The sequence below is a fragment of the Ammodytes marinus genome (genome assembly GCF_949987685.1).
Source record: "Ammodytes marinus genome assembly, chromosome: 15".
In the NCBI taxonomy this organism is placed as follows: domain Eukaryota; kingdom Metazoa; phylum Chordata; class Actinopteri; order Uranoscopiformes; family Ammodytidae; genus Ammodytes; species Ammodytes marinus.
Genome location: NC_137219.1, coordinates 8,983,981 through 9,008,319, shown reverse-complemented (window position 1 = coordinate 9,008,319; position 24,339 = coordinate 8,983,981). Strand labels below are relative to the sequence as shown.

At 42.8% G+C, this 24,339-nt stretch overlaps 1 protein-coding gene across 1 annotated transcript; it reads left to right on the top strand.

Annotated features, from left to right (window-relative positions):
- The first annotated feature begins 13,669 nt into the window (after window positions 1-13,669).
- Window positions 13,670-23,345, top strand: LOC307262046 (inositol-3-phosphate synthase 1-B-like). Its single transcript, XM_080042783.1, has 11 exons — window positions 13,670-13,806; window positions 16,045-16,172; window positions 16,261-16,422; window positions 17,207-17,336; window positions 18,250-18,443; window positions 18,546-18,695; window positions 19,287-19,502; window positions 20,173-20,337; window positions 20,427-20,540; window positions 21,149-21,366; window positions 22,224-23,345. The coding sequence occupies exons 2-11, from the start codon at window positions 16,056-16,058 to the stop codon at window positions 22,417-22,419; spliced, it is 1,662 nt and encodes a 553-aa protein (XP_079898909.1). The 5' UTR covers window positions 13,670-13,806; window positions 16,045-16,055; the 3' UTR covers window positions 22,420-23,345.
- The last annotated feature ends 994 nt before the right edge of the window (window positions 23,346-24,339 follow it).

Sequence of the window (24,339 nt, the reverse complement as noted above, 5' to 3'; positions counted from 1 at the left end):
CGTTGAAAGTTCAATATTTTCATCTTTTTTTTGACGCTTTGCCGGCGCGGTGACGCTTTTTGACGCTTTGCCGGCGCGGTGACGCTTTGGCAACGCGCCCAAAGTGCCCAAAGAAACGCTTTGCCGCGGCCAACGGATCCTCGCGCCCCAACCAATGGTTCCCTATGCAAAAATAGGATTTTTCAACGCGCCCACCACACCCAACGCGCCCGGTGTGTTCTCACCTTTATTCACGGTCAACTTTTCAACACACCACAATCAGGAACGCATCCTGATGACGTACAAGGTCATACTACTACTTCCGCTTTTTAACAAGAAAATAAAGCTATAAAATAACATCTGTTTAACTTGTTAAATCTTATTCCCATGTACATTTTTAGCTCAGTGCAATTTAGATATATATTACAATTCTAAGTCGCAACACCCTCCCCCACTGAAAAAAATGTTGCCTTACATTTCCTTTTCAAACAATGATACTAAACATGTATCAACAATCAAACTCTTGGTGACGGGTAAATTGTAACACACATTATTACATATAACAGGGTTAGGTAGTACTATCTCTCTTTAGTGTCTCAGTTCTCATCTCTTCAACAGCCATGGCAAAAATACTCGACTCAGTGTCCAAAGTCCAACAGTATTGAAGTGTGAATAGTCCATATAAGTATTGGTGGGTGCCCAATCTTCACTTAGGGACAAGGAAATTACCATATACACACAATATTATGTTTTAACATATTTCAATGCCACGCATTCAGCTAGTCTATCCAAACAAGTGTACACACAATTCCTTTTCTTATTATCGTGTGAGCCACATGTTGCTTTAACTCGATATAAACCCATATACTCAGATAGTTACCCTTCACTGTACTTATTCTAACTCAAAGAAAATGTACAGATTGCCTGTTTCTCTATTACTTGTAATACAGGTAGTCACATTACTTCACCATGAACTGTAACATTGGTTATAGTAGGCCACAATTATAACTTGTCAAATAAACTTAGTGTCTCTGCCTCATTTTTATCTACTCATTACAAGGATACATGGATGATCTAGAAGAGATGGCATGGTTGGTTCTGGGAGATGTTGTGGCGCCAACAGTGCAGGTTTTCAGCAGTTGAAAGGTCGGTTGACCTAGCTGGTCGTACGTGTAGATACGCCTGGGCTGTCTGGCTCTCATCGGTCTTTCAGTCCCTGTTTCCACATCCACCTGTTCGTCCTCAGATCCAGTAGAAGATGCTTCTGCCTGTTCTTCCATCGGGTTTTCATCCTGTACTTGCTCCTCTTCAAGGTTCACCTCAGGTATGAGCAGCTCCTCGGCTCTCTCTTGCTGTGTCTCTCTTTGAGGGCAGAATTCCTGTGCCTCTGCATTAAAGGGAAATTCTTCTTGTCTTGCTTCAGTCCAAACATGATATTCCTCTTCATCAGAGCTGTCTGTATCTGTCAGGTTACGATCATATTTGACTTTCTGATTTTTCTTTACCCTGTGTTCTTCTTTGTTCTCCTTCTCTCTTGGGTTGGGGTCACTGACCTTTCGCTCTTCAACCAGGTAGGGACACGGCAGGAGCAGGTTACGATGCAACACTCGTTTTCTCCCTGTTCCTTGTAGTGGCTCAACTGAATATACAGGGCTGTCAGGGCCTTTCCTCCCACTGACCACATGGACCGTATCCTCCCAGTAACTACGCAGCTTTCCTGGCCCCCCTCTCGGCGTTAAGTTTCTCACCAGAACATGATCACCTGTCTTGAGAGTGGAGCTCCATGCACGCTGATTGTAGTTTCTCTGTCCTCTTTTTGCACACTTTTTCATGTTTTGCATTGCAATAATATGCTTCATGCATAGCTTCTCTCCATTTATCTGCGTAGTCAGCGTGTGACCTGTTTCCCTCTTCTGTCCTCCTTGGGAACAATATATCGATTGGCAGACATGGCTCACGCCCAAATAGGAGGAAAAACGGAGAGAACCCTGTCGCTTCATGCACTGTCGAGTTGTAGGCGTGGACTACTTTATTCAAATGCTCTTTCCACTTGGATTTCTGGGTCTCCTCTAATGTGCGCAACATTCCCAGCAGAGTCCTGTTAAAGCGTTCTGCAGGGTTGCCCTGTGGATGGTATGGGCTTGTGCGGGAATGACGAATGCCACAGTAACCTTGGAGTTTGTGAAAGAGGTTATTCTCAAACTCTTTCCCTTGGTCGTGGTGGACCCGAGATGGGAAGCCGAAGCGCATGATATAATCATCATTGAGTTTTCTGGCTGCTGTCTTCCCAGACTTGTCCTTGGTTGCATATGCCTGTGCATATTTCGTGAAATGGTCCACAACAACGAGTATATATTCTTCACCTCCACTGCTCTTCTCCAAGTGTACATAGTCGATTGAAATCATTTCAAAAGGTGCAGAGGTCTCAATGTTTTGGAGTGGCGTCCTAGTTATCCTGTTTGGTTTTTTCCTTTTTACACATTGGCACACATGAGAAATATAGTGCTCTGCTTCCTGTCTCATCTTAGGCCAGAAAAAGCGTTCCCTAGCGAGAGCAACCATCCGATCTCCACCTAAGTGTCCCATTTCCTCGTGGAGGTGTTTGTAGATGAGGCGCTTTAAGGACTCAGGAACCACCAGCTGTGTTCTGGATGCCGTCTCCCTCCTGAGGATCCCCTCGTCGTCGATCTTCAAACGGGGCCACTCTCTGATGAGTTGTCTGACATTTTCATTCTCTGCTAGCTTGTGTTTATGTTTTAGGAATGCATGTGTTTTTTTCAGTGCAAGGATTCTGCTGATGGTTGGGTCTGTGTTTTGGGCAGCTCTGATGTCTTCTACTGCAACAGGCTGAATGGACTCTGGAACAATGGTCTCTTCTGGTAATGCATCTATATTACAGGTGACAGAAGAGATCCAATTCATTTCTCCTGTTCTCTCCCCCTTCAGAGCTTTTCCGATGGCCTCCATAGCTTCCTCTTGAAACTCCTCTGTGCATTCCTGCATAATTTCTTCCATGGGCTTTGGTCGCCGGGAGAGGAAATCTGCATCTCCATTTGATGATCCAGGCCTGTACTTGAGGGTGAACCGGTAATCCGCTAGCTCTGCCACCCAGCGGTGTCCTGTGGCATTGAGTTTTGCTGACTTGGTGACATACGTCAGTGGATTATTGTCACTGTACACAGTAAAATGAGGTGCATGAAACAAATAGTCACGAAAGCGCTCTGTTACTGCCCATTTCAGCGCCAGGAATTCCAATTTGCCAGAGTGTAACTTGTAGTTCTTTTCGGCGGCTGTCAGTGTCCTGGATCCATATGCGATCACTCTGAGTGCTCCATCTTGTCGCTGGTATACAACAGCACCCAGGCCCTCTTCTGAAGCATCTGTATGCAAGATAAAGGGTTTTTCCAAGTCTGGGTAGGCCATAACAGGTGGGTTTGTCAGCTGATGTATCAACTTACTCAGTATCTCTTGATGGGTTTCTGTCCACAGAATTGGGTGAGATGGTGGTAATTGAGCAGCTTGGTGACTAGACCCCTTTTTCTTTTGAGTGTTCTTTTGTCCAGTCTTTGGCTTGGCTAGAAGCTCATAGAGAGGCTTGGCTGTCCTAGAGAAGTCTGGTATGTACGACCGGTAGTAACTGAGGAAACCCATCAGCTTTCTCACCTCTCGTACAGTAGTTGGCGTCTCATGTCTCAGAGCTTGTACTGCTTCCACCTCTCTAGGATTCATTTTGTAGCCCTCTTCAGAGATCACTCGACCCACATAACACACCTCTCGTTTGAAAAAGTCACATTTCTTTGCCCTCAACTTTATTCCACTCTCCCTTTGTCGCTGCAATACCTGCCTCACGTGTTGGAGGTGTTGCTCGAAGCTGCGGCTGAAAACAAGCACATCGTCCAGGTATGGGACACAAATCTCATCTCTTAGGTCCCCTAGGCATCCCTCCACGTAGCGCTGAAAAGCCGCTGGCGCATTGGTGAGGCCAAATGGGATCCTGGACCATTCGTAAAGTCCCCATGGTGTTATGAATGCCGTACAGGGTCTGCTTTTCTCACTCATGAAGCCCTGATGATAGGCCTTCCCCTGGTCCAGCACTGTGAACCAGGAGTTGCCTCCCAGGTTTTCCAGGATCTCCTGTATTCTCGGGATTGGATGCCGGTCAGGTATTGTCTTCCCATTCAAAAGCCTGAAGTCTATGCACAAGCGAAGACTCCCATCCTTTTTCCGGACGCAAACCACAGGTGAGGAATATGAAGAGCAGGACTTCTGGATCCAGCCTCGGTGTAGTAAGTCCTGTATGTGTGCTTTGACTTCTTGGTAGAGGTGACGAGGGATTGCATTGTAGGTTTTTTGTACTGGGCGATTATCTGTAAGCAGAATGTTCATCTGTAAATCTTTTATGCACCCTGTGTCCCAATCATCCTTTGCAAATATGTCACACTCCTCCCTCAGCATTTGCTTTACCTGCTGTCTTTGTTCCTCTGATAGGTGACTCACGTCCACATCTGGATCCCAGGGCTCACCCTGCGGCGTCTGGCATGGCTGCTTCAATGGAGGTGCAACATCGCTGTCCGATAACTGGGGCTCCTGACACTCCATAGACTCAGTTTCCAGCGGATAAATTGCATCAACACTGTGTAGCCAGCCCAGTGTGGTGCGACCAGCCAGTGTAATGTCGTTGTCCGTTGCGTTTCTAACAGTCACTACAATTTTCCCTTCATCCTCTTGGGGCAGTTGAATTAACTGTTCTCTGATGGTTAGTCCTGCGGGCCATGTTGCCTCTTGATCTGGCTCCAACAGCACATGTGACCCGCTCTGAACACTTTTATTCAAATGACCACATTTTATTTCCATGGTTTTGTTTTTTGGTATGATAACTGGTAGTCTGCCCAGTCTGGCTATGTGAGGACTGCTTTCTGCCTTTTGTTTTTTTAAAACAGATAATACAGCTCTTGCAGTTTTGCGTCTCACCTCTAGTGCTGAACATAGTCTCTGTACCATGTGATCACAGTGAATACAATCTCCAGAAGTGTAATTTGCCATTGCCAGCTCTTCGATTACATTGAATCCAATGATGGGGCGTTCAAGGTCACCGCTAGCAACCAGAATTGGGACTAGTACTGGTTTGTCACTCATTCCAGACACAGCGTTTTTGGACAGAGTAAACTCGATTCCCATCCATCCTTCATAGGGGATAGCTGTTCCATTTGCTGCTGAAAGATCAAGTTCTTTTTCGTCCATCAGTTCTTCAACTGGTCTCACTTCAACATCTGGAAGATATTTTCTTTTCCAGCTGTCTCCCACTATTGACACCTGAGAGCCAGTGTCCCACAGTACCGTTGTATCGACATCACCAAGGAACGCTCGGACAAGACATCTCTTCCCTACCAGCTTAGCGGCTTGTTGTTGCTTACCAGAGAGAGGTGCTGTCAGGGTGAACTGGTCCACTTTATCCTTATCTCCTCCAGGATGTGGAGAGATTTCAATCTTATTGGTGGTGGCTGAGATCTTTTTAGCACGACAACCCGCTGACCAGTGTTCTGCGCTGCCACATTTGTAACAGTGATTACACCTTCCCTCCGGATTGGACACCTGACACTGCTGACATTGTCTTGTGTTTGTGGTTCTGGGCTGCAGCTGATATTTCCGATTCGGTTGTTCACTCGCTCTCATTGTTTGGGGTGGGGGCATCTGATTTAGGCTTGCAATGTGAGTGGTAAGGCTTTGGATAGCTTCACATATCGCTTTGTTACCTTGGTCAACCTTTTCCATCAATGTGTCACGTTTCTGTCTTTCACTTTTTTAAAACTTGTTGTCTGCTTCTTGTGTGTCACTTTCTTCTTCAGTGTTATCATTCGCTTTGCTCACCATTGCAACTCTTGTCGTTCTTGCTTTTGCTGCAGCTGACAACTTGTTCTTTCTTTCCATTTCCAACGTGTATGCAGCTGTCATTTTTTCCAAAAGAGTTTCATCTTTTACTTTTGAGTCTTGTAAATATGGCTTTAAGTCAGCTCGAATAGTGTCATCATGGATACCAGTGATTACCGTTTGTAGGAACTGGTTTTGAATCAATTCAGAGCTATACTTCAGTCCAGACTCAACTCTTTCTGAGGCAAAGAGGATTTGTTGTCGCAGGTCCATTGCCCTCATCAAAAACTGAATTGGCGTTTCCTTTGGCTCCTGGGCCGCAAGAGTGAGGGTGTGATACAGCTCTGTTGCATCCTTTTCGATATAATGCGTCCGTAATATTTGTCTGAGAGCCTGTAATGTCAAATCAACCCTGCTTTCCAGGTAACTCTTCAGCTTAGTTCCCGGGACAATGGCTAGAATGACGACCTCCACAACTTCCCCCTCATCATATCCTTTTTGTAATGCACTTCGAATTTGTCTTTCCAGGCTGGCATATCCCAATTTGTCCTTTTGATTGGGTTCTCCTATTTGCCCAACGATTTTTAAATCTCGTCTGAAGAATGGGTGGACAATTCTGGGTTTTTTGACAGAGACAGTGGCTGATTTTGTGACATTTGGAGCAGGATTGCATTCTCTACCGTCATCTGGACTATTGGGTGCAGTACCATCTATGTCCACCAGGTCCATCTGTTTAGCCTGGGGCTCATCACAGCCGTCACGTGTCCCCTTTATCTCATCGATAGTGTCATTTATCGTCAGTAATATGGCCATTCCCTCATCTTCTTGGGACGTTACATCTTCACTTTCCAAATATTCAAGGATAAGTCTCCTCAACTTACGTGGTAAGTCTTTGTCACTCTCCTTCACGATCACACTTAGTGCTTCACAGACGTCATTTAGCCTCGGTGCAGATAACGTCAATAACTTTTCTTCTATCTCCGCCAATACACTCTCCCAAGCGAGCGACATTGGTTCTGCCTCAGCCATGATAGAAAACTTTTACCTTCACTACTGCTTTGGTTCGTTTGGTTCACGTTGTTTCAGGTTGTTAGCATGCTAGCTTAGCAGCTATTGTTGCTGTCCGTGTGTCGTGGTATTGCGTTGGTCCGTCTGTTTCCTTTACAATCCATTTGCTTCGTTTCCACAAACTATAAGACCGGGCGGAAACACCAAAATTATGTTGCACCCTTAAAGAACGACTCCGTCTTCTTTCGTTTTGGCAACTTTATTCTCCCCGGACTGCATATATTTTTTTAGAAAGGTTTTCACGAAGCAGCCGGACTTTTTCACAGCATGTCTTATTCACGGTCAACTTTTCAACACACCACAATCAGGAACGCATCCTGATGACGTACAAGGTCATACTACTACTTCCGCTTTTTAACAAGAAAATAAAGCTATAAAATAACATCTGTTTAACTTGTTAAATTTTATTCCCATGTACATTTTTAGCTCAGTGCAATTTAGATATATTACAATTCTAGGTCGCAACATAACCTTTATTAAGTTTGTTTAAAAGAAAGACAGGGGAGATTTCACTGCTTTTTTTGCATCTGGACCACATTAGAACTGGTCCTGATTGAAAACCACTGCACCTAGACTCTTGAAATCTGGACTAGAATATCACAGAGAGGCTATACAGTATAGAAAACATAGTTTCTGATTTGTGAAACTTTTTTTCTATTTGTGAAAATGCAAAGCATGCACATTTTAATGGTTTTTTGGGGTCTAGACTGCATTAGAACTGGTCCTGATTGAAAACCACTGCACCTAGACTCTTCAAATCTCTACTAGATTATCATAGTGAGGCTATAGTATAGATGATAGAAAACATAGTTTCTGATTTGTGAAACCTTTATTCTATTTGTGAAAATGCAATAAAGATATATTTCAAGGTTTTTTTGGGGTCCAGACTGCATTAGAACTGGTCATGATTGAAAACCGCTGCACCTAGACTCTTCAAATCTGGACTAGAATATCACAGAGAGGCTATACATTATAGAAAACATAGTTTCTGATTTGTGAAACTTTTATTCTATTTGTGAAAATGCAAAGAATGCACATTTTAATGGGTTTTAGGGGTCTAGGCCGCATTAGAACTGGTCCTGGTTGAAAACCACTGCACCTAGACTCTTCAAATCTCTACTAGATTATCATAGTGAGGCTATAGATGATAGAAAACATAGTTTCTGATTTGTGAAACCTTTATTCTATTTTTGAAAATGCAATAAAGATACATTTCAAGGTTTTTTTGGGGTCCAGACTGCATTAGAACTGGTCCTGATTGAAAACCGCTGCACCTAGACTCTTCAAATCTGCACTAGAATATCATAGTGAGGCTATACATTATAGAAAACATAGTTTCTGATTTGTGAAACTTTTATTCTATTTGTGAAAATGCAAAGAATGCACATTTTAATGGGTTTTAGGGGTCTAGGCCGCATTAGAACTGGTCCTGGTTGAAAACCACTGCACCTAGACTCTTCAAATCTCTACTAGATTATCATAGTGAGGCTATAGATGATAGAAAACATAGTTTCTGATTTGTGAAACCTTTATTCTATTTTTGAAAATGCAATAAAGATACATTTCAAGGTTTTTTTGGGGTCCAGACTGCATTAGAACTGGTCCTGATTGAAAACCGCTGCACCTAGACTCTTCAAATCTGCACTAGAATATCATAGTGAGGCTATATATTATAGAAAACATAGTTTCTGATTTGTGAAACTTTTTTCCTATTTGTGAAAATACAAAGAATGCACATTTTAATAGTTTTTGGTTGCCCTCTCATATGCCTGCTGGATGGCATCCACAACCCAGTGGGCAAGCCTGGCCTTGGAAACTGGCTGTCCAAGACGGTTAGGCTTGTAACAGACAAAGAGCTGGTCCGTTGTCCTATGGCCATGTGTCCGATGCAGATACACTGTTAGGGCCCTGACTGGGCACAGTAGTGACCGCCTACTCCACCCTGCTTCACCTTCCTGAGGAGGGTGGAATGGGTGCAGCTCAATAGATCGACCGGCGTGGGACTCAGACCAGACTTGAGGGTGGAATGCAGGGTTTGAGCGCAGCACCACCCCAGCACCACCTGGCAAGAAGCGACAGCAGTCCTCATGCACTGAAAGAGCATGCAGCTCTTCCATTCTCTTAGCAGACACAATTGCGAGCAAAAATACTGTCTTGAGAGAAAGCCATTGTAGCCTAGCTCTATCCAGGGGCTCGAATGGCTCATTCTGCAAGGCCGACAGCACCACCTCCAAATCCCATGGGGGGACAGCTGGCCTTCTGCGATGTGGAGTAACCCTACGAGCACCTCTAAGAAACTGAGCAATAAGGTTGCAACAGCCTTCTGCCAGCTTCCGAGGTCCAACACGGGCTGCCTTTATGGCTGCCACTATTCCCCTCAATGTCGAGGGAGATTTGCCCACCTCCAACATTTCCTGGAGGAACTGGAGAATGTCATGGGCCGTGCAGGCGAGGGGATCCACCTGTCTCGAGTTGCACCGTGATTGAAACCCTCCCCAACGATAAGCGTATGCCGCCCTCGTTGATGGAGCCCGGGCTCCTTGTAGAGTGCTAACCACAGACTGGGGCAACCCCATAGCTAGAAACCCGGCCCTCTCAGGGGCCAGGCCCAAAGCCGGAGACCCTGGGGAAAAGGATGAAAGAGAGTCCCATGGACCTGGGACAGGAGGTCCCGCCGACCCGGGAGCTCCCACGGGTGTCCCTGAAGGAGGGGTGCAATCGCTGAGAACCAGATCATCTGGGGCCAGTTGGGGGCCACCAGGATGAGGCTCACCTCTTCCACCTGAACTCTCTGTAGAAGTGTATGAAGGAGGGTGAAGGGAGGGAAGGCATACAGGAGGCCTTGTGGCCACTGGTGTGCCATGGCATCCGTGCCCAAGGGAGGATCGCCCCTTTTCATGGAGAAAAAGAGGGGACAGTGAGCTGTCTTCCTCGAGGCGAAGAGATCGGCTGTGGCTGTACCAAAGCACTCCCAGATATCGCTCGCGACCTCCGGATGCAGTCTCCATTCCCCGGGGAGGGGTCCCCCTCTGGAGAGCCGATCCATCGCAAGGTTCACCTGACCCGGCACGTGCATCGCCCTAAGGGACTTGAATCGTGGATACGCCCATCTGCAAAGGCGCGGGGAACCCAGGCCCCCCTGCCTGTTTATGTATGCCGCTGCCACTGTTCTGTCTGTCCTTACCAGTACATGGCGGTTTTCCAGCTCTGGCAGGAAGTGCAAAAGAGCTAAATGGATAGCCTGCAATTCCAACTGATTGATGTGCTGTGTAAACCAGGGTCCGTGCCATTGGCAACTGATGCCTTGACCCTTGTGTACGGCTCCCCAGCCTACCAGGGGGGCGTTGGCGGACACCACCTGGCGACGCAACACCGGCCCCAGTGCATTGCCCCGTGCTAAATTGGCTCGTTCCTCCCACCAGCGGAGAGCTATGCGCAGTCTGCGTGAAACCAACACTCTGGCATGCAGATCTCTCTGTGGACAAAGACCCAGGCTCAGGAGGCAACGCTGCACTGGGCGCATGTTCAGAAGGGCCATGGACATGATGTGCACCATGGCTGCCATTAACCCAATGAGTCGAGGCTGAATCTCCAGGTCACTCTGGCCCCCAAACGAAACTGGGACAAGCACGCCCTGAGGGCGGCCTGTCTCGCCGACGTCAAAAAAAAAGAGTTCGTGATTTGGCATCCAAACAAATGCCCAGGAACTCTGTCGATTGTGAAGGCTGCAGCCTGCTCTTTCGCTTGTTGAGTCTAGGTGTAGTGGTTTTCAATCAGGACCAGTTCTAATGCGGTCTAGACCCCAAAAAAGCGTTGACATGTGCCTTTATTGCATTTTCACAAATAGAAAAAAAGTTTCACAAATCAGAAACTATGTGTTCTATAATCTATAGCCTCACTGTGATAATTTAGTCCAGATTTGAAGAGTCTAGGTGTAGTGGTTTTCAATCAGGACCAGTTCTAATGCGGTCTAGACCCCAAAAAAGCGTTGACATGTGCCTTTATTTCATTTTCACAAATAGAAAAAAAAGTTTCACAAATCAGAAACTATGTTTTCTATAATCTATAGCCTCACTGCGATATTCTAGTCCAGATTTGAAGAGTCTAGGTGCAGTGTTTTTCAATCAGAACCAGTTCTAATGCGGTCTGAATCCCAAAAAAGCGTTGACATGTGCCTTTATTGCATTTTCACAGATAGGGTAAAAGTTTCACAAACCAGAAACTATGTTTTCTATAATGTATAGCCTCACTGTGATATTCTAGTCCAGATTTGAAGAGTCTAGGTGCAGTGGTTTTCAATCAGGACCAGTTCTAATGCGGTCTAGACCCCAAAAAAACGTTGACATGTGCCTTTATTTCATTTTCACAAATAGAAAAAAAAGTTTCACAAATCAGAAACTATGTTTTCTATAATCTATAGCCTCACTGCGATATTCTAGTCCAGATTTGAAGAGTCTAGGTGCAGTGGTTTTCAATCAGGACCAGTTCTAATGCGGCCTAGACCCCTAAAAACAATTAAAATGTGCATTCTTTGCATTTTCACAAATAGAATAAAAGTTTCACAAATCAGAAACTAAGTTTTCTATAATGTATAGCCTCTCTGTTATATTCTAGTCCAGATTTGAAGAGTCTACGTGCAGTGGTTTTCAATCAGGACCAGTTCTAATGCGGTCTGAATCCCAAAAAAGCATTGACATGTGCCTTTATTGCATTTTCACAGATAGGGTAAAAGTTTCACAAACCAGAAACTATGTTTTCTATAATCTATAGCCTCACTGTGATATTCTAGTCCAGATTTGAAGAGTCTAGGTGCAGTGGTTTTCAATCAGGACCAGTTCTAATGCGGCCTAGACCCCTAAAAACAATTAAAATGTGCATTCTTTGCATTTTCACAAATAGAATAAAAGTTTCACAAATCAGAAACTAAGTTTTCTATAATGTATAGCCTCTTTGTGATATTCTAGTCCAGATTTGAAGAGTCTAGGTGCACTGGTTTTCAATCAGGACCAGTTCTAATGCAGTCTGGACCCCAAAAAAACCTTGAAATGTATCTTTATTGCATTTTCACAAATAGAAGAAAATGTTCACAAATCAGAAACTATGTTTTCTATAATCTATAGCCTCAATGTGATAATCTAGTCGAGATTTGAAGAGTCTAGGTGCAGTGGTTTTCAACCAGGACCAGTTCTAATGCGGCCTAGACCCCAAAAAAGCGTTGACATGTGCCTTTATTTCATTTTCACAAATAGAAAAAAAGTTTCACAAATCAAAAACTATGTTTTCTATATTGTATAGCCTCTCTGTGATATTCTAGTCCAGATTTGAAGAGTCTAGATGCAGTGGTTTTCAATCAGGACCAGTTCTAATGTGGTCCAGATGCAAAAAAAGCAGTGAAATCTCCCCTCTCTTTCTTTTAAACAAACTTAATAAAGGTTACATCAATTGTAAACTGTTTTTAAAGAATGGTTAGACTCTCTTAGATAATCTAGACTAATTAATGTGGCTTTACCGCGGCAATTTAGGAGGTTAAACAACGGAGAATCAGTCGCTCCGCAGCTCCTTAAGAATCCCTTAACTTTTCCTTAACTGCCGAATCGGCTGCTGCGAATCAGCTGCCAACTTCAGCGTCGTTGTGGCCCGTCTGAGTGGTTTGTTGGATACGCATTTGAGGAATCTACATTTCAGTTTACAATTAAACAACATGCAATATATCTCATTACACTTATAAGTATATACAAGATAAAAAACAATGTTTCCTATTGCATTAATAAGCATTACAACATTTGAGTCCAGAGATATATGCAATATCTGCCACCACACCCCGTTCCCTTAAAGTCCTGACATATTTAAGGACATTTGTCTCCCAGGGGAGAGAGTAAATTACAATACCTATGAGAGAGGTAGACAGGTTCAAATATGCATACTTAAGGAAGCTGGGTGGGGGAAGACGACTAACTTACATTACAAGGAGAGGGGGAGACAGGTTGAGAGGCAGACAGGTTGAGATATAACAATGGCTTCAGTTCACTATAACAACAATGCAATGCTCTCAATTGGCCAGTCATGTGTGGGGGTCACGGGACGGTGGGAGTACAGTTTGAAGATACAGCAGGGGGAGTTCTGAGCATAAGACAATAGAAGAGGTGTGGCCCGTCTGAGTGGTTTGTTGGATACGCATTTGAGGAATCTACATTTCAGTTTACAATTAAACAACATGAAATATATCTCATTACACTTATAAGTCTATACAAGATTAAAAAAAAACAATGTTTCCTATTGCATTAATAAGCATTCCAACATTTGAGTCCAGAGATATCATATGCAATATCTGCCACCACAAGTCACATTTAGATTCAATAATAATAAAAATTATAAAAATGTGTCCCATCCAAAACACAGAACATCAAATCAGCGACACTAGGTACACTACAACTGTTAATTATTTTATATATTTAGGTCACTTGCAAATAGCAATTTTATTTGCCTATTTTAACGTAGGCTATGTATTGGCGATTGAAAAATCCCGAACAGACATCCGTTGTTATTTTAGAAAGGTAGCTTCCTGACCTCTTCTAATCTTTCTCTATCCAACTTTGAAGAGCCATCGTGAATGTTATAAATTAGACTGAAAGCTCATTGGCCAAGACGCTACCTTCTACATCCTCGTGTTTTCAGACGGAGCGGTCTGATTGGCACGCGCGCCTGAATACGTCGAACAGGGGAGGGTAATAGTCTGATGCACAGTTAGTACTACGCAGTCGGAAGAAGAGCAGGAGGAAGAACTAGACACTTTCATTCAAACCTCGTATTATAGTTCCATGCTTTGAACAGTCGCGAGACACACCGGGCTCATCATTTAACAGACATAGTTAATCTTGAAGTGGAAAAAAGGTGAGGTGGTTTTCTTATGGGGGCATTATTGTAGATAAACTATTTACAAGTGTAGGCTAGCTCAATCGGTGTGTACGTAATTATATCAGTGTGTGTGTATGTGTGTGTGATCAGTTTGGTAAATATGTAGACAAATCTGTTACTGCGTAGGCTACATATGTATGCGTACATAGCCTACGTATGTAATTGCGTACATAGATAACAATGGTTAGTTTTGGATACGTATACGCGAGTGCGCGGGTGTCCAAACTTTTTTCACTGAGGGCCACATACAGAAACATCTACGAAGGGCCGGGCCACAAAAATAACACATTTATCAGGACATGTAGCTGCTCTGATGTTTAGTTTCATAGTGTCTTAAATTGTAATCCTTCTTCACGGCAACACTTTACTTGCACATTAAACAGATACATCCCCCTCTTGTTAAATGCCATTGATACACCCAGTGGTTTCTGCTTTTGTCCAGCTGGGTGAAAATAGTAGCCAGCCGAGATCCCGCCCCTCCAAGGGGGCCGTAGTTTGGACACCCCTGCCATAGACGTATAGGATGTAACTTGCCTGTCCCCTTTCAACAAGGCATGCTGGGAGTTTGAGTCAGGGCCGGCGCTAGCCAGGGGCCAGGGTGGGCCGTGCCTCCCCAGATGTGGGCTGTGCCCACCCAATCATAAAAAAAAAAAAAAAATGTTTTTTTTTTTTTTTTTTTTTTTTTAGGTGGAAGTCCAGGCCCACTATCGGACGGACCTGTTCATTCGCTGTCCAAGAAAATGTCAAATAAAATTCAGACAATTAATTAATACTAAAGAATATACCATTGCCATGCATTGCTTCTAATTGTATTATTGGGTGGGCACTGGGCAGGTCAGCCTGCCTCCAAGTTACCCACCCGCTTATAGTGGTCACTGGTCAGCAGAGCCGGCCCGAGGCATAAGCGAATGAGCGGTTGCTTAGGGTCCCGACTGCCAGGGGGGCCCCCTCAATTTTTTTTTTAAGTTTGTGTGTTTGATATCAACATCATATTATGTAAATGTAAATTATCATACAATAAAAGTAATACAATGTTTTGGTAGATAGTTAATAGCTTAATAATTGAATCAGTTCATCTGGGAGGTAATCCGAGGTTAACTGATCACGTCACGTTCAAGTCCATGGCATGCACAGTGTGTATTGAGTTTATTTAAAAATATTTGAAAATGGGGCTGCCCTCAGTTGCCCATGCATTGTGTATACTATAGTCTATAGCCTATTTCAGCCTCGTCTGTGGAAAAAAAGATAACTGGACAACAGAGTTCTTCTGCTTCGTTCCTCTCACTGCATTTAAATTGATTCATTATATTACAGAAAAATATGTCCCGTAAAAGAAAAAGTGCACCAAGCCCATCCCAGAGGACCCTGCATAATATTTTATTTCAAATTTATATTTCTATGGAAAATCCATGTGTCTTTCTTCAATAGCTTCTAATTCATCCGACCCAGTGTCTCCAAATTATTTGTTCACACAAAATTCCTCAGATTTAGCCTCTTAATGTTCCTCTCAAAGTGCACCAGATTCATGCATTTCACTTTAAAAAGGCAAAAGAAAATCTCCCCGGGGGTCATACCCCCGGACCCCCCTAGCAGGGTCGTGACCTCGGCTGGCTACTATTTTCACCCAGCTGGACATCGGAGGCAATAGTGGAAAGACTATACATCTATATAGTGTGTATAGTATATAGCTCTGGACTACCACCATCCAGGTTGCCCAGTCCCAAAGCTTTCTCTTCAATCAGCTCAGGCTGCCTACAGCTAATACTGCGATTAAAAAAAAAAGATACATTATGTAGTATATAATGTATATTATATGTTATTCATAAACATTTTGGAAAAAAAAACATCCAAGAATCAAATCTCCCACACAGCAACACTCAAAGTTTATTTGCATATTGTGTTCTACACAATTCACAGTAAATGTGCCAAAAAGCAGACGCAGATATCTTACAAGGGCAAAAAATTCCGGCTCGCGCGCTCTGCGCGCGCTCGCATCTTCAGTCTCCCTGCCCAGTGTGCCCCCCCAAAATTTCTACAGGCCCACCCAAGTCTGACTTTCTAGAACCGGGCCTGGTTTGAGTTAGTTGTTTTTTTGTACATATGTAAATACAGTCTGTCGTTGTGACTTATGAAGGAAATTAAGCATTACCCATAGTGCAATTTTCTACATAACAATTTGGACTTTACATTTATTTGTCTACTTTATCTTTGCAGACTCTGCGGCCATGTCATCCTTCAACATTCATATCAACAGCCCTGATGTGAGGTACACAGATACACACATAGAGGCTCAGTACTCCTACCAGACCGCATCAGTGCACAGGGAGGGCCAAGCAGTCACGGTGAGGGCACCCTTTCCATGCAAATTTGCATGTGAGTGTGAGTCACCTGTACAGCCTCCATCTAAAGTCTGCCCCATTTTGTAAACAGGTGACCCCCCGCACCACCAAGATGACACTCCGCACTGAGAGGCGCGTGCCCAGGCTGGGTGTGATGCTGGTGGGCTGGGGAGGCAACAACGGGACCACGGTCACAGCAGCTGTAATGGCCAACAGGCTGGGTCTTACCTGGAGGACTAAGACAGGAGTGAAGGTGAGTGCACAATACAGACAACATGCTTTCAATTCAGTATAAAGGAGGGGAGAAAACAAGCGGCATAGAGTAGACATAGAGAGAGAGAAAAAATCCAGGGTTTATACACAGCCTAGGCTCTGTAAACTGGTATTTTGCTACTAGCCACGATGGGCCCCCATTTCTTACATACCAGTTTACAGAGCCTAGGATATGTATTTACACTAGTTTTATTTTCAACACACATACACAGTACAGACAAGTAGCGGATCAAGATATTCACTGTATTTTACATTCTCCAGAATTGCAGATTATTTAAATGTGGCTTCATTTGAGGTGATCAATTCACAACTCACTTTAACTTTGACTGGGTAACCTCATGAATATGAGGAAGAAAAGTCATCCCTTCTATAAAGCATATATTTGTGCTTTTTGTCCTAATTCTTTATAACCCCACTATAATAGGATGGGAAAAAGCGAGCAAGCAACCAGGGAGCTGACAAAGAACCTTTTTGTCCTATTTTATAAATATAACTTACTGTATGTCCAGTGTTAGAGACTCATATAAGCTGGTTATGTCGACATGTTCAGTAGAGTGTCAAGGGCTTAACCATAGACTGTATATAAAAGGGCTTAACTGAGTCTGGTTGTGAGGATTTTCCCTTATCTGGGCATACATTTTATACGTCCATGAGCTGGTTCTTTTGTTCTCTGGTTCTTAGGATTTAAAGTACAACACAAGTCCATTACAGGGACTGAAATCAGTGTTTTTTTCTCTTCTCTTTCTCCCTTCTCTTTCCTATAGAAAGCAAACTACTTCGGCTCCTTCCTGCAGGCGTCTACTGTTTGTCTGGGATCGGGGCTGGAGGGCGAGGTCAACGTACCCTTCCGTGACCTCCTACCCATGGTGCACCCTAATGATATCATCTTTGATGGTAAGGATAACTACAGGCTGTTCAAAGTCTGACCTCTGACACAGCAACTGAGAAGTGACTGTGTGTAATATGAGCAGGCCAGTGAGGTGAGGTAACGGCAGGGAGATCTGACCCCAGGGCAGCTTCGGAGGCCAGAGAGCCTCTCATAAAGATGAAGATGGTCAGAAGCATTACATTCACGTTTCACCTTCTTGTTGTTGGTTGGCGTATATACGCAGGAGCCTTGGGTTGCTTCAGATTGGTGAGCATGACTTGTACTTGAAGAGGATGGCATGAATTCGTAAAACCATTGACTAAAAAATTTAATAAATTAAAAGCAATGTCAAATTTGTATTGTTATCAACGCACCACGGATTTCATTACAACAACTGAGGATTCGAACTTCATGGCAGTAAATAAACTCAGACTACTGCAGCTGACCATGTGCATTTATTATTTTTTATTTATTTGAATTTGGTATGCCATGCCGATGTAACAGTTGTTTTCTAATACACCTTTGAGATTTGAGTTGTATTTGTTCAATTTCAGATACATTTTAAATATACATGATTGTATCTGTTAGTAATAACCATATCTTACCATCAAAGAAGTTTAAGTTTTTACATTTTCTCAAGAAATATTTTTTTTATTGGAGGTCCCGCGGACTCACTACATTGAAAACCTATCAACATCACTGTGAATGTGTTGACTTGCATAGGTCAGCCTCTGCCCTTTTTAGTTATTAAAATAGATGGAAATCTCTGTAGTCCAGCCTTTGTTTTAACTCTAGGGGCCGGTTTCACAGACATGGATTAAGCCTAGTCCTGGACTAAATGGAATTTTGAATGGAGATTGTCCATTGAAAGTACAATTTAGTCCAGAACTAGGCTTAATCCATGTCTGTGAAACCGGCCCTATGTGTTTGTGTTATTAGGCTGGGATATCTCCTCAATGGATCTCGGCAGCGCGATGGAGAGGGCTGAGGTGCTCGACTGGTCATTACAAGAGCAGCTGCGATCACAAATGAGCTGCATGAAACCCAGACCGTCGATCTATATCCCAGAGTTCATTGCTGCAAATCAAGAGAGTCGGGCGGACAACGTCCTCACTGGGACCATGGCAGAGCAGGTAATTCTGGTTCTACTGAACAGAAGATTTAAGCAGTGTGGAATTTCTTTTTTCATATTTTGTCATTTTCCTGTTTGACATAAGAAATAAATGGTCTTTCAGGTGGAGCAGATCAGAGCTGACATAAGGGACTTCCATCAGTCGAGTGGTGTGGACAAAGTCATCGTTCTGTGGACCGCCAACACTGAGCGCTTCTGCGAACTAATACCGGGGGTCAATGACAGTGCAAAGAACTTGCTAGCTGCAATCCAGGTGAGAGCAGGAGCCATTGGGAAAGTGTTGATCAAAAACTTCCTGATTCATTAGAAAAAAGGCTCTATAGTTCAAGATCTAACATTAAAATTGTGGTGGCCAGTAGCCATGTATCTCCCCCATCAACTTTAATTTCCTCCTAATGCTGAGAACCAAACAGTAATCCAGCATCAAATTTAGTGATTAATAAAGCTTAAAGGATAAAAAAAGATTAGCTCCCCTACCAGTTTACTATGGATTCGTAGATGAAATTTCATAATGAGTCTGAAAACAGTCTGCCCTTCCTTTTCATATCAGATCAGTGGAAGGAAATTGGGATGTGCCCCTCATGGGTGAGTTCTTATTTGATCTCCTGTCTGCAGCATGCTTGTACAGCTGTCAGCAGCAATAATAGCCTATTTCACAGATCTATGATCTTCAGCAAATAGCTCAATTTTAGATTTTAGACAATAGAGTTGTGCTACAGAAATGTGAAGAGAGTCTCGGGGGGAAGTGCAGCCTTGTGTGTCGAGCTTTCTTCCTCACTTTAATAGGATGACACACTCTGTAAGAGTCATTATCGCTCTTTTTTTCCGCCCCTTCATCCATTAGGCTGGAGCAGAGGTGTCTCCCTCCACTCTGTTTGCAGTGGCCAGCATACTGGAGGGCTGTGCCTTCATCAACGGCGCCCCACAGAACACTTTTATCCCAGGGGCTGTGGAGCTGGCTGTGCAGAAAGGAGTGTTCATTGGAGGGGATGACTTCAAATCTGGTCAGACGAAGATCAAGTCGGTGCTGGTGGACTTTCTGGTCAGCGCAGGTATCAAGGTGAGAAAGACGGACAATTAATTAAGTGGTTGTGATATATAAAAAAATCTATCGCCCCTAAATAGTATGGTAATTCATCTGAAGATCATTTGTTTTATCCAAGACCAGACTTAAATTGAGGGGAATACCATTAAACAACTTAAAGGTGATGTAACTTTGGGTCTGTCAGTGAAGAGAAAATGTTTTAAGGTATATTCTCATAATAGAATAAACAAAACCTTCCTCCCTTAAAAGTCACCGTTTTACTGTTGTTGTTGTTGACAGCAGCATCGCCCACACTTACGTTTGGTTCCAGGTGCCTCAAAATAATTTATGATTAATAGAAATATTCTATACTATACTAAGAAGTACATGTAGAGTAAATCTGTTTTGTAAAGTAACGGCAGGCTCTGCAAATGTAAACAAATCCCACTCCCTGAAAATGTGTAGTGCACCTTTTTAAGGCAAGTCAATCACTTTTATTCATATAGCCCTCAATCACGAATTTGCCTCTAAGGGGCTTTACAATCCGTACAGCATACAACATCCTCTATCCTTAGACACTTGGTCGTTTTTTAGGGAAAACTCAAGAAAAGCCACATTGTGATCGTCCTTGAAATGACAGCTAGCGACTTGCAGTACCATGTATATTTTGGAGAGATTTTGATAAGACCCTCTCCCCCGTTGACAGCCCACTGCCATTGTGAGCTACAATCACCTCGGCAACAACGATGGGAAGAACCTGTCGGCTCCGCAACAGTTCCGTTCCAAAGAGATCTCCAAGAGCAACGTGGTGGATGACATGGTCCAGTCAAACCACATACTGTACAAGCCGGGAGAGAAACCTGACCACTGTGTGAGTGACTTGGAAAGATAATGAGCACCATACAGATGTTTACAGGGAACAAGACTTTACTGACTGACCGTCTCTGTGTGCTATTTCAGGTGGTGATTAAATATGTCCCCCATGTGGGAGACAGCAAGCGTGCTATGGATGAATACACCTCCGAAATAATGATGGGTGGGACAAACACTATTGCGATGCACAACACCTGTGAGGTGAGTCTAAAGTGCTCAAATGTTCCGAGCTGTTCTTTATCTGACTGTGGTAATGAGGGAGGAGGCTTAGGAGATGCGAGAGCGTACTGTCAATCCATCTAAACAAGTCTCGGAGCAAATGTAAATAGACATCTTGGGTCATTGACATACTTATTTTATGTTTCGCACCGCATACAGTAGTTTCTTTAGACCCACCACCATTCCCACACACAAAATAACACCTGTTCGGTTCCATGTTCACACACTTAATCTGTATGTCGGGTTACGTTAGGCAGGCAGCCGTGCACTGACTGCATGAATGGGTTGAAACCAACCGAATTACACTGCACCAATGTATTTCAGTTGTATTAAGCACAAACACTTGAAATAAATGTTGTATCATTTAAACTACATCATTGTAGTCGGCATCAAAGCACTTTTCTACAAAATTAGAAAAATTAAGACATGGTTATAGGCTAGGTAAACGTCCTTAATGTACAAGGAACTACAGTGTGCTGTGCCAAACATGGCTCAAGCTTTCGGTGTATTGTTTAATGTCCATTAATAACCATTCCCCTCTCCCTCTATTGCCCCCTTATTCTCACCTCTTCTTTCTTCCTCTGCAACAGGACTCTCTGCTGGCCACCCCTATTATCCTGGACCTGGTCATGCTGACTGAGCTTTGCCAGCGCATTACCATCCGGCCCCAGGGGGAGGAGGACTTCCAGTCCTTCCACAGTGTCTTAGCTCTGCTCTCCTTCCTCTGCAAGGCCCCCCTGGTCCCCTCAGGGACCCCCGTCATCAACGCCTTCTTCCGCCAGAGGGCCTGCATAGAAAACATCATGAGGTATCAATCAATCAATCTTTATTTAAAGTACAGAATCACGGTCCCAATACACTTTACAAATAAAATACGTTAAAAAAAACAGCAACACTTTACAATAGGGTACATTAACTAACTGTTACTTAATGCTGAGTTAATGCTTAACAAGCATTAAGTAAGCATTAACTATCCTTTTACAACATTTACTCATTGTTGTGCTCAGTCAATGATTAACTAAGCATTAGTGAACTAAGCATAGTAAATGCTGAACCAAGCATTAACTTACCATTAATAACTTAGCATTAACAGTTAGTTGATGCCTAATAAGCATGAACTACACATTAACTACCATCAATAGCATTAACCCTTAACTTTGCCTTAACAGTTAATTAATGTACCCTTATTGTAAAGTGTTACCAAAACACCTATATTAAAAACATCACAACACAACATTAAGGAGTTATGTTTAAAGCGTAAACAACGTAAGCAAGCAAATAGCATAACATCTTAACATCAATGTTAAAAGGATAAAAAAGGCCAAAGTCTTTAGTTAGCTATAATGAATTGAGTGGAGGTGGTGTTTTACTCTTGGCATAAAGATTGATACAGTACTGGCTTCTTTAATGTGCAATAGGAGGTAATCCCATAAAGAAGGGACACAGTAAAAAAATACTCTTAAGCCTACTGAGCACAAGGCGGTGTATACAGGGCAATCAGCTCAGTCGGGTAGGGTGGTGCAAGACCATGCAAGGCCTTATAAGTTCAAAGAAGAACCCTTAAAATCAGCTTGAGCTTGTACCGGTAACCAGTCAATAAAGACCAGCATGTTATGTGATTGATTGAATTTTGAAGCTGTTTCATTCATTTCTTGTCTTTTTCAGAGCGTGCCTCGGCCTTCCTCCTCAGAACAACATGCTGCTGGAGCACAAGCTGCAGAGGGACTTCCTTCCTCCACACATCACCTACGTCAATGGTAAAATGGCTCCTCTGAACGAAGTCGCCCTCACCAACGGGAATCAAGGTCCTCTAACGAATGGCAACTGTGCACACGTTGATGACGCGGGGTGTGCGATATGACAGCAAATACAACACTACAGCTAACCCACCAACACTGGTTTGACAACTTTGCTGAGTAAACTTGATAGTAAAATGCATTTAAGATAACAAGTACTGTATTAACAAGTCCTGATTAGATTCTATAAGAGAATGGCTTGGAATTGCAACATTTAGTTACTGAGCGTCAAAAGGGGCCTTTGTAAAGCCCCTACACTCCACATAACATGACACTTTAAAAGCGAGCAATTTTATTAAAGTATATTTCACATTTTTCCAATGTAGAATAATTGCACATTTGAAGGTAAAGTAAGCCTACGGCTTTTTATTTTTCTAATTGTGCTCATATCTTTTTAGAATACTTATCCATGTGTCATGTAAATGTGAAATTAAGTTGTACTGTAGGCCTAAACCTCTTAGAAATATGTCAATATAAATAACAAGCAAATGTGATATTGATCGTGCAGCTGTACAAAATACAATTGATAAAGACTGAATGCTTGTTGTTGCATCTTGTCAACACAATGTATTTTGTGTTATTGTCTTATCACTGCCTTTTGTAGCCATCCATACTTGTGATATAACTAGTTATCAAATTAGTCATCATAGAACAAATTCAAAATTAGTTGCAGACAGTTTTAATAGTGGATTATTAGTCGGTTATGTCATCGCGACTGTTTTAGATGTGGTTCCAAAAAGTGATTTCAGTCCAGTTATATGTGTGCAGCTGCTTTTACCATGACCAAATAGTCATAATATGCACATACATAACAATACTGTATGTATTTTTCATAGCAAAGGGTGTCTTTTTTAAAGCATAAATGTTTCTTTTACGTGAAATGTATGTTGTGAGTTCACTAAATCAATAAAGACAAAAGGATCTAACAGCAAACACTCGAAACAATGTGGTATCATTTAGCTAAACCAGTGTACTTCTTTGCATTTTTGGGAACTGCTGATTTATGATATAAAAATGAATGTATGAAATAAAGAAATTATCTCCTTTGCAGTTATGACTATGACTTTTTTTCATCCCAGTACAATTCCTATTCCTACTGAAAGGTTATTTCTGCCTCAGATTATAGCCCACATAATCCATATGTTTTTGTGTAAAGCTTGAATAACATAAAGATGGGTGTAAGTTTAAGTATTTAGTGTAACATGGGCTATTTATATACAATAAACATTTAAATACTCTTGTTTGATCTTCACTTATCTGAGGCATTTATCTTTATCTTTAAAAATTGCAATATCAAGTATCTCTCCTTTGGCAACACATACGTCTGGACACTTTGGCTGGAAGGTTAGGTGTTAAACCTAGGCTACTTAATTGGTTTTCACAGTATTTTAACCCATTCTTGCACTCAATGTCTAGTGAGATTCATAACCTTTTTACATATATCATTGTTTTCATTAAACAGTTCCTAATTTAAATGAAGAAAAATGACCAAATGTTCATGTTATACAGTGTCATAAAAGTCTAGAGAGGGTCTATATCCATTTGTGTTACTTAATCCTGTGAGTGGGATAAGTGTGTTGTTAGAAGGCTAAATTAGTGTGTTGTTCAAGTAGGATAAAACACATGCAACCTTTAGCCTAAATACTTTGTTCATGCTTAGGCCTACTCCAAATTCCTACTTTTTTTTTTTTTAACCACAGAATGAGAAACTGTGGAAAAGACTGGATTGGGAACCATGGGGGCCCAGCCTCATTGTTTTCGGACAGGGATCAAAGTCCCTGCGCGCACCATCACAGACACGCCCACGAGACTGCGTCCCTATAGCAACCAGACCGACAGAGGGCGGTGGTGTTCATGAGTGGGATTTGTGTAGGTGGGGCAGACTATTGTTTTGGGGCTTTCATGCGGAGGAGGTTTACAACCTTTTCCTTTCTACATATACGTCAATGCTTTTCTGTCTACCGGCAGGTCTTAATCACTTCCGC